The 11,003-nt window shown below is 41.5% G+C and overlaps 1 protein-coding gene across 1 annotated transcript; it reads left to right on the top strand.

The window, feature by feature from the left end:
• The first annotated feature begins 2,815 nt into the window (after positions 1-2,815).
• LOC116255495 (trihelix transcription factor DF1-like) lies at positions 2,816-5,139 on the top strand. Its single transcript, XM_031631339.2, has one exon. It carries the CDS (start codon positions 3,564-3,566, stop codon positions 4,959-4,961), a length of 1,398 nt encoding a protein of 465 aa, XP_031487199.1. The 5' UTR covers positions 2,816-3,563; the 3' UTR covers positions 4,962-5,139.
• Positions 5,140-11,003: the final 5,864 nt, after the last annotated feature.

Genomic DNA, 11,003 nt, shown 5'->3' with positions numbered 1-11,003 from the left:
GATATGGAATTTCCAGTTATTTCTCAGCTGCAGCTATCCGTTGCATTGTCTACATTTAGCCAATAATGAATCAGATGGTAAAATTATTCTGAATGTTCTTTCACTAGGCACAAATCATGGAAAATTGTCTCCTTGTTACAGTCCTTGTATTCAGATTGCTGGTTTTTTTTGTTCTATTCTTGAGGAACTTGAGCCTAACCATCTTGTTTTGACAACTTCTTCAGTATTGGCTGCAATGGAGTCTCACCTTCTCTTGTTATCATCGACTGGAGCAAGAAAAGAAAATTAGAAGATGAGCAATTGACGCTGCCATTATCAAAGGTCAAGTGTATAACCCAATCATCTGTCAGACATACGGAAGCAGCATTAAGCTTTGAGCAACAAGGCATTGAATCTAAAAATGTTCAGAAAAATGTTCATCCTTCTAATTCTTCTTTGCAATTTTATTTTCTTTCTAAAGAGATGCAGCCATCACGTTGTCTCTTTAGTTCGTCGAGGGGCTGTTTGGTGTTAAGAACATGTGAGTATTCTATAAATCTACCTCAAAATTATAGTAGATTCATGAGATATTTGTTTACGTGTTTTTACCACAATTTTGAGGTAGATTCATGAAACATTCACACCTTGTTCTTAATGTCAAACAGTTGCTAGTGGTACCAGTAAATCATATAGTCGGAACTCTTAGTTATAGTAAGGAGGTTGTCAATTGTCAAAGATAGAGCAATACTCTTGTATATTCTCAAAAACAGCAGCTAGTTGCCATTTCGTCAACAAATGATGCGCTCGCTTCTGCAACTTCTCTAGCATCTGAATCAGGGGATTCTATCGATCTCCACCTCAAACTGCTGAGCGGGTTCCCCTCTGAATCAACTGATACTGAAATCTACATCTTCTGCATTTTTGGTAAAATTTAAAGCGGCTTATTATTTAGCCAGGAACTAGTCCTTGTGTTCAATAACGAGACAATTTTAATGTTTCAGGTCTGGTATTTGATATGGATAGCATTTATGACGAGCCACGTGCCCAAACCCTTCTAAACAAAATAATCTCAAGGCCTTGGACTTTGAAATGTTGGTTAAATATTTATCATCTACAATTCTTTACAATGGTTTTATTGGCTAAGCAAGAAGGCATGGGCATACGGGAGGCCTTAACTTGAATTTTACTGAAATTTTGCTTTTAGGTGACGACATTTTTTACTTTAATTAAAAGGAAGTATCGCAGCTTTAAATTTTCAATTGATTACTAGACGGAGCTTGTTCTTGTTTTTATCTCTTAATTGACGCCAATAAGTCAATCAATAACCTAGCCAGATTAAATAAAAGAATAATGGCCCGGCCAAGCGAGTAGAAGGATCAGCCCGTCACAAACACATTCTCCTTTTTTAACACAACCAACATTTTTTAATTTGGGAGTCCTAATGTAAAAAAATATTTCACATTTTTTAAGACTAAAAGACATTAACCTTTAAGGGGGTGTTTGGATGACACCCAAAAACGAGATTTTGAAGGTAAAATCCTGTTTACCTCCAAAATCCTGTTTTTTGAGTACTTGGGTACCATCAAAATTGAGTTGGAGGAAAATTTGGTTTTTGACAAAACGTGGTTTTGTAAAAGGGAATTAAAAACCTGGTCTCCCATTACATTGTTTAAAAACTAAGTTTTGAGTGCCACCAAAAAAAAAGAAAAATAGAACTCATTAAGAAATCTAAGTTTATGAAAACCTATTTTGACAAAACTAAGTAAGATGAGTGAGGGTGTCATTGAAGGTCCAAAATGAGGAACGGGTGAGATTAAAATGGGTCACCCAAGAATAAACAACAAAAGCAAAACAATTACTTGTAAAATTGGGACTCATTGAATGACGGTTTATTTTAGTGAAAATATCGGGACAGACACATATACGTTTTAAATAAAAGCCCGCTGCGAAGCTCTCCTTTTGGTTTCTTCGCACGTACACGTTAAATTTATTTTAAACTGGGTTTTTAAATAAAAATATCCCCAAAAAAACAAAATCCCCTGGGGAATCTGTCATGACAATTACAAGTTTAAGTTCTTATGGTGCTGTGGGCGTCGATGGTCGGGCTCCGCACATCCACACGGGTGTTGGCTGAGATTAAAATTTAATACGGAAGCAACAAAAGCTGCACGATCCTGAACTAGGTTGACTTGGCCGGAGACGTAGATTGTGGGCTCACTTAAGCCCCCACACGTAGTTGCTTCAATACATTTTATTAAATAAAAAAAATCTATACTATACATATATGTCTGTATGTATTATATGCAAAGTAAAGTAGGTCTAAAGGAGAATCATTATCTTGATGGGGAACGCCACTCAAATCACAAGGTTCAACCCCAAGAATCGGCGCTCCACACGCCAACGAGATCTTAATATAAGGAAGAAGACGTGGACTGCTATTCATATGATATGTAAAAGAAACTATAGTATGAGAATGGTTGGTTGAGTATTAATATGATATTATCAGCACATTACATCAGCATTATGTGCGTGGCACGGCTTTACCCAAAGTCGTCTTTAATTATCGGTCTTCTGTCAATTACGTTGGATTAAGAAAACAGGGGGAGGTGGGAAGGTTAACTGTTCGAACTTGAATCGGGTCTACCATTTGGGGATTAGGATTCGAATTCAGACTTGAAGTTTGGAACCAAATTCAGATCTGACAGAGATCAGATCCGGCTTTTGTCTCGGATTTTGAACTCGAAGGTACCTGGAACTTGCGACGGGTAAGATCTGTTTGGGTTTCGGGTCCAAAACTAAAGTTTGCATACTCAGAAACCACGAGCGTGGTAGCCTGCGGGTTGCCGGAGAAAAATTTGGGTGGGGGAATGGCGGTGGTACCGTAGGAGTCGGCCATGGACAAAACCCACCAATGGAATGGCCTGTCTTAGAGAGAGAGAGAGAGAGAGAGAGAGAGAGAGGAGTCTGGTTTTGCTTGCAGCAGTTTTGTGTTATTTCTGTGTACTGGGGCCCCGAGCAGAAAACAATGGGCAGGCACAAAACAGCATGTTCTCTCTCATTCTCTCTCTTAAAGTGCAGGGAAACATTCATGGCTTTAGCCTTTGAGCGTGTACGGCACCACCATTGCCGTGCCCTCTTTCTCCTATCGCTGCTTTCATATAAAGAGTGGTTTGGCACAAATCCAGTTGCTTTTTGTTTCCTCCTTTTCTGATCGGAGGACATGAAATCGACTCATGCGTCTCCCTTCTTGGACGAATTTCTCAAGGACATCATCCACCCTCCTCCTACATAGTCTCTCTCTCCGCAGGAGATTTGAACTCCGTACAGAGAAGGAGGAGCCATTTCTACATACTGAAAGAATGAAAAGAAGCAGCTAGCATGTAAGTGTACTGACCTCTCTCTTTTCTCTCCAAGTTCAATAATAGAAGAAGCAACACCGTCACCATCATCCATATCTCCACGACTGAGAAACATCTGGGTTGTGGAAATCTGTGGCGCCTTTGTTCCTAATGAAGGTGTACATGTAAAGGAAGACTAAATTTTGGGTAGGCAGGCAAAAGAAGAAGAAAAAGAGGGAAGAAGGAATGGAAAGCAATGGGGGGATGCCAGGTTCTATGCTCCCTGGGATGGGATCAGGAATGCTAGGACTAGAGGTGCCCCCCCATCAGCAGCAGCACCACCATCTCCAGCAGCAGCAGTTGTCCTCCTTCGCCTCTTCCCTCGTCCACGACGCCAACACAAGCCACCATCATCCTCAGCAGCCGCAGCCGCAGCAGAAGCATCCCTACGGGATGCCCATGACCACCAAGGCCACCGCCGCCGGCAAGCAGCAGATGTCCTTCAGCGATGAGGAGGAGACCGCAAGCGGCTACATCGCCGAAGACGGCAACGGGGGCCCTGGCGATGGGCGGGCTGTGAAGAAGGCGTCCCCGTGGCAGAGGATGAAGTGGACCGATGACATGGTCAGGTTGCTCATCATGGTTGTTTTCTTCGTCGGCGACGATGCCGCCGGTTTGGATTCCGGCACCGGCGATAAGAAAAAGCCCGGTGGTAGTGGCGGCGGGATGTTGCAGAAGAAGGGGAAGTGGAAGTCCGTGTCGAAGGCGATGCTGGACAGAGGGTACTATGTATCCCCGCAACAATGCGAGGATAAGTTCAACGACCTCAACAAGAGGTACAAGCGGGTGAACGACATCCTTGGGAAGGGGACGGCTTGCAGGGTGGTGGAGAACCAGAGCCTTCTGGAAACCATGGACCATATCTCACCAAAAATGAAGGAAGAGGTGAGGAAGCTCCTCAATTCCAAGCATCTCTTCTTCAAGGAGATGTGTGCCTACCACAGCAGCTGCACCGATGGCCACCACCCTTGTGAAGCCGACGCCCCTGCCATAGTTCAGCAACTTCAGCAGCAGCAGCTGTCCAGGCCTCAGAACCCACCCTGCTTCAATCAAGATATGGTCCCAATTCATAAAGAGGCTGAAGATGAGAATGAGCATGACGATGATGATGGTGAAGATGACGACGAGGAGGAGGACGAAGAGGAAGACGATGGTGGCGATGGCTATGAAAATGAAGCCGGAGGAGAGGAGAAAAGAGCGTCGGCGAAGAGGCTACGCAGGAGTAGTGGTAATGGCAGTGTTTCATCTTTGTCGACGATGCTGCACCAGCTGAACTCTGAGTTGGCGAGCGAACTGCAGGATGCAGGGAAGACGGTGTGGGAGCGGAGGCAGTGGATTCGAAGCCGGTCTCTGCTGCTGGAGGAGGAGAAGGTGCGTTTCCAAAGCCAGGCGTTCGAGCTAGAGAAGCAGAGGTTCAAGTGGCAGAAGTTCAGCAGGAAAAAAGAGAGGGAACTACAGAGGATGAAACTGGAGAACGAGAGGATGAGGCTTGATAACGAACGGATGCTGCTGGTGCTGAGACAGAAGGAGGTTGAGATTGATGGCATGATCAAGAGATCAGAACCTTCCTCCATTACAGGATGAATTGTCTCCCTCTCTCTCTGTTCTGTATATTGTATGATAATACGCTCGTCTTGTTGCAATTCAAAGCCTATGGTTGAAAATACGACCGCACCATAAAAGGGTTGCATAGCGAATAGTATTTTGTAATCCATTTTCCTTTGTTTTCTTTTGGTTTGTCTCTTTGGTTTTAGTTTCTTTATGTGGGATAGCATTCACTTTGTTGTTTTCTGGAGGAGTTTTTTTGACTTCTATAGCTTATGTGGCTGAAGAATGATGGGTTTTTTTCTTTCTTCCTTTTGGGGGGTCAACTGGGATACATAAGTCTCTCCTTTTGTACATCATTTATGGTGCCTTTCGGAAAGCAAATAATGGTAGTTGGTCATCTGCAGCAGTCGGTCTAAAGAACGATCTCTGTCATTTCGATGTAAAAATTTCTTTTCTTGTAGACGGCAGGAGGTTCAAAGAGATGTGTTGCTTGCATCTTCTGGCCCGGTGGTTCTAGCATTTCAAATTTGCACCTTTAGAATTCATGCTTGTGCATCAAAACTAAATCAATAGTTATGTGCAGGTTCAATAATTGTTATGCTTGATCTATTTACTAGATTAGGATGATGAATTCCTTTATCGTTTGATTGGATTAATGTAATCACAAAATATGAGTTTCGGAGCAGGCGTAAACTCAAAGACACCGGGAGGGAGTGGTAAGGATGTGTAATCGTGTTCGAAGCTACATATGCTTAAATCAACTATATGAAAAAACTTTCAATTATACAAGTGGGATCTGCTCTTCGTACTTACAACTTTTTTCATTTGGCAACTCCCATGCTTAAAGTTACCCATCCATATTTAGATTGATTGGGCTGTTTAGGCAAAATTATTCTATGCTAACGCCTCCAAAATCTCAAAAAAACTTTAGATCGTCAAATTTGTGGTGTTTAGAAAACGTGCACGTGCATCTAACTCATCTTGTACGCCATATTCTTATGCTCAGAGCTCGGATTGTACAATTGCGTTGCACCTGATCTCGGTGTGAACGCGAGGATATATAGAAGCTGCTGAAACCAAGAGAGGGGGAAGGAACTGGGGGGTTCGACCCGCATTCCACCAAGAACAAGTTCAATGTAATTGCACAAAAGCCGAGGAATTACAATTGAAAATTTTCTGTTTTCACCACCAAATTGCCAATTGTTTATATCACCTTCGACTTTTAAAATTAATATTTTCGCTGTTTTGGGTGATGTTTTTGCATATTGCATGTTGATGTTCCTATAACTTCAAAATATTGGAGGAAGATTTTTGTTAAAAGATACTACCGTAGAGAGCGACGTTTGTGTGATTTGATCTTCGATTGGCTTGAGAAAGGAACAACGATTGGAAAAACAAAAGAAAAGGTGAAAGAATGGAAGATGACAAGTCTTTTGTCATTTTCCATTGAATGGGAAATGAATGATGATGGAAGGCCTGTCATTTTCGTCGTCAAGGTTATTGAAGAAGCTCCACACGTCTGTCTCCGTCACCCGCACTCATCCACATGGGACCCAGGAGGGCTTCATCACGTGCTTCTTCATTGTTCAAACCAAAGCAGACTCATGGATCATGGACCTTCAAACCATCAACCATGCCCATTTACCTGTATATACGAGTACCAAGCAATTTGATGATTTGTGATGAAGGTAATAAAAAATCTTTGTTCAAATAAGGTAACGATTTTAAAATTACTTGGCATGCTATCTAAGGAATCAAATAGCCTCAGGTTGAAGCTCAAAAGCTAACGATGTCAACATAATTTCACCTCTAAAACTATAGGAACAGGAAAAAATCATATTCCCTTTTGCCTAGATTAACCAAATTCGAAGAACCAAGGCAACAAATAAGGACCACGCTTTGTAATCGAAACATTCGGATAATGTGATACATATCGACAAACATAGCGATTCTATTCAGACTGATCCATAAATTTTTTGAACACATACAGAGAACTCATTCACCTTGTCTCAATTCTTAAATTTTATGTTCGGGAGTTCAGAATAACTGGGGCTGCGTCCATTTTCTTGGAGAAATACTGCTATAACAAAACTTCATCTATGTTTGTTTGGGCATGGTCATTGGTAAAACATATAACTCTAGTTTATTTTGGCTCTTTTTGACAGGAGGACTGGTATGTGATGACGGTGAAAAAATTTGGGACTGATATATAGAATCATTTGCAATAAATTCCACAAAGTTGGTTCATGTTGCTAAATTAAATCTTCCCAGCAACACTCTTTCCTATCCAAAAGAATCCTAGAGAAAAGGGCGAAAGTGTTTCTTCCACATGGATGGCTGTTTCTGTCAACTTCACAGGGGACCTGACCTATTTGTCATGGTTGAATGCAAAGGGAAGAGGCATTAATTCGACAAATGCTTAAAGGCAAGAAGTTAAGAAGGGAAAAGTACTATCAAACAAGGCCAATATTGATGAATATGAAAGAATTCCCGAGTACGCGAAGTTGGACCAAGAAACCCCTCAAGCTAGTTGAAGAAGGCCAAAGAATCCAAGATCCCCGGTTTGAGCATCCATCATAATATTCCGACCGCGAAGTAAACACGGATTATTATTGTTCCCAGAACTGAGATTCAGAACTCGATGTTGATTCCCAGAGGAGCCACAGAGGTAGTCGTAATTCATTGTGTAGTAGCAGGAAGATGGAAGTTTCTCCAGGGTCTTGGGTATCTTCAGTTTGTGGATTGAAAGATAATAATCGGACAAGGAATCACTTGGTGCCGCTGCAAACTTCAAACATTGGTTGACTTCCAACTGAAGGCAACATAATGGTGGATACTTACTCTGGCGCTTTTCCAAGATCGACTGCATGTCCAAAGTCCCAATAAGGAAAACGACGTCACAAAATGAGAACCCCTATTTCCACAAAACAGTCCCTTTTTCTCCCATCCACTCAACACTCTTTTTGTATGTTCATGTACGCACGCCTTATAGTGGGGAAGAAGGCGGTTGCTAAGTGTAACCGCTCTTCTTTCCTTAAATAGGCCTGGATCCTGCTCATCATGGGCAGATCCAAAATCCAAAAACCAAACATGAACAAAATTAGAAGTGGTGCTGGTAAGACCTTCCTGAGAATGTTGGAGATTTTCTTAATGATCTCTGTGATGTAATTTTCTTCTGTTTATTCTTTTACTTATATCTGTATGTGGCTGTTCTTTCTGTACATGTGTCGTATGAGGTCCCCTCTCGCAACAGGCAATCGTCGATGAATAAACATGGCATGCCATTCAAGGAAGGATTATAATCGTGAACCAAAAAGACCTGCACATGCCATAAAAATGCGGATACTTTCTAACCTCTTACTCAACAATCTTGGTCGTGTACCAAGAACTTGCAAATGGGGTATATCTCTGCTCTCGGATAAGTAATTTTTAAACAATATATAATTGGGAGCTCTTGCAAGACTGCATCTTCGGCCCTCATCTTACAATTAATGGGGGCCTAATACGAACTTCCATCTAAATGCGATTTAACTTAATGAGTTTAATGAAATCAGAATGAATTGCACAAAATTCCTGTATGGCCTGGACTGAAGTATCAGGAAAAGAAGCTAGAGGAGATAAAAAGGGCTCCAGGATCCTGGTAATGTGGACGAACCAACCTCCTGGCAAGTTGAGCCCGTGAAGAACATTCTCTGTCATATATATAGAAGCAAAGCGTGAAAAATTGCTGGTTTTCATGTCTTCTGAATGTCTGCATGCCTGTGAAGGCTGCAAGTTGAAGTACTATTTGCTAGAGCTTCTTAATTTGTTGGCACTCTGTTGGGACCTTCAAGATAAAAAGCTGTGAGAAGTTCGATTCCTGGGACGCACCTCTTTGAATCATCCTTTGGGAATCCGCCGACCAAATTAACGGAGTAGAAACAGATCCAACGTAGAAAATTGCTACACCATCCTGGGAAGTATAGTCACAAGTTTCTTTTCTTTTTGTTTAATTTAAACGATTAAATATGATTACCATTTAACAAGAATCTCATACGGGCATTAACTAACACGCAATTTTTAAAGCGTGACAAGTGGATTTATAGCCCCAGTGTACTGATCACAGTTAAGTTTCTGGTTTTTCAGTCGGAAGAATTCAATCAGTGGAATGTTCCTCAGTATATCGATAAAAACAGGCGTATCTAATGGCTTTGATCAATAATGTGGATCAGATCCAGCTGTACCAACCATGATGTAAAAAAAAAAAATGTTGGGAATTTCTAAGCTTTGGCGTCCATGAGCAAATTATGCCACCCACGATCTTATTGCGCTCAATAACATATGTTCCTTATTAACGAATATGCACATTATAATTAAGCTTTTGGGTCAGCTCTAAGTGGTCCTCGACAGATTCCATTCTCCTGTATTGCGCTATTTATAATCATTTTCACATAGCCGGGCTGTTGAACACCAGCCTCACGAAAAGAGAATAGTGGTACGCCAAAGCAAGATGTGATGTCATTAATTCCCCTTCTAGTTATTGTCACTGCCTTCTTGTTCTGTAACATCAATGTGAGATAAAATCGATCATTGCTCCCTATTCCTTCTTTCTTCATCTTCCCCACCAACTTTATCCTTTTCACAAACATGTGCAGCCAATTCCAGTTTGGTGATTAGCGAGTGCCTTCGTCACTTAGCTTTCGAAAACAAGATTGACAAGTTAAACGAGTTCAAGTGTAGTTTGATATTGTCTTCGCCTGTCATAATCTGGTAAGATTGTGCACAACCATTATTTAGGTCAGAGACAAAGACCAGACTATCTGAACTTTTGTTAAAAACTTTTTTAAACAAAATACAGGAAGCACGCTTACGTGCTTATAAATATTGATTTAGAACAAACCATTTTTTAATTATGAAAATTATTAATTTTTCTACTATTAAAAAATTGATGCTGTAAGAGCCAACCAATCTTTTAATGTTTAAACAGCATATATAAAGCTTGAAAAGGATTGACTTGATACATTCACTTTCAAGATCATATCAGTCACATGGTTAGATTGCACAAAAAATGCCGATAAATATTTACCTTAAAGGTCTGGTCTTCGTCTCTGACCTCCATTCGAGGCGGAGACAATTCGAAGGCTGCTAACTGATGAACTTGTGTGCCGGCGGTAGAAAGTGGTAGCTGCAAAAGTTCACCTGCCCAGAGTTTGTTGTCTCACGTAATGAGCCAAAAAAGGCATTAATGAATGAATCAATGGCCTCCTGTGGCTCCTCTTGGTTACTTCTGCAAACTGGCAGGACTCTGACTCATCTTTCTCGGCCAAGATGGTGCTTTGGGACCAAGCTAGACTCTTAGGTGAACCGAGCTAGCTAGCTGCTACTAGGTCTTGGACACCTACATGGTAAGTGCTGGTGGAAGAGTACAAGTTGGGGACCTGACTAGCTGGTCTTTCCCTGCCGTTGTACCAGAGCTACTACTACTGTCCAAAACTTTAGCAGAGTATGCACTGCACTTTGATATGTTTTTCTTCGAATTTTTCGAAGAGTATACACTGAATGCAGTTTGGTATGTTTCTGGTCGATTCATGACAGTTGCACTGATCCAGGAAGATTCTCATTCTTAGTAGATACATTTCGTACTCGAGGTTGAACTTTGGAAAGTAAAAGTGGGGGGGTTTCATGAGCAGAGTTGGAGGATACGGGTGAAGTCGTGCGGCACTGGCTTATCGCCCACAAGGCGCCTAACACAATGCCATTCCCACCGACTTAAAAGAAAATTGGTAAGAGATATTCATACTTTAAATCCTGGATTGTGAAAGTGGCAGAAGGAAAGTCTAAATAAACGCAGTAGCTTTAAGACAAGTACTTTTATGGCACTCATCGGAAATGCAGGACGTCATCGGCTCTGATGGATTCTTTCTGGCCCTTAAAAAGGAGTCACGCTTGGGTGAACAAGAACAGAGAAAAGAGACTTCGCTTTTTGCAATGGAAAAAGCAGATTAGCATTTATCATTTTTATAAGATGCGTGCAGATTCCTCTGATGGGATGTTACTACTGAAACGTACATAAAGGATTCCGGAGACCATTGGCTTGGC

Source organism: Nymphaea colorata, chromosome 6 (assembly GCF_008831285.2).
Source record: "Nymphaea colorata isolate Beijing-Zhang1983 chromosome 6, ASM883128v2, whole genome shotgun sequence".
NCBI lineage: Eukaryota > Viridiplantae > Streptophyta > Magnoliopsida > Nymphaeales > Nymphaeaceae > Nymphaea > Nymphaea colorata.
This window is presented reverse-complemented; position numbering and strand designations above follow the sequence as displayed.

Bases quoted from the DNA above. Each gene is read 5' to 3' on its own strand.
- LOC116255495 (XM_031631339.2), top strand. From the start codon at position 3,564: ATGGAAAGCAATGGGGGGATGCCAGGTTCTATGCTCCCTGGGATGGGA.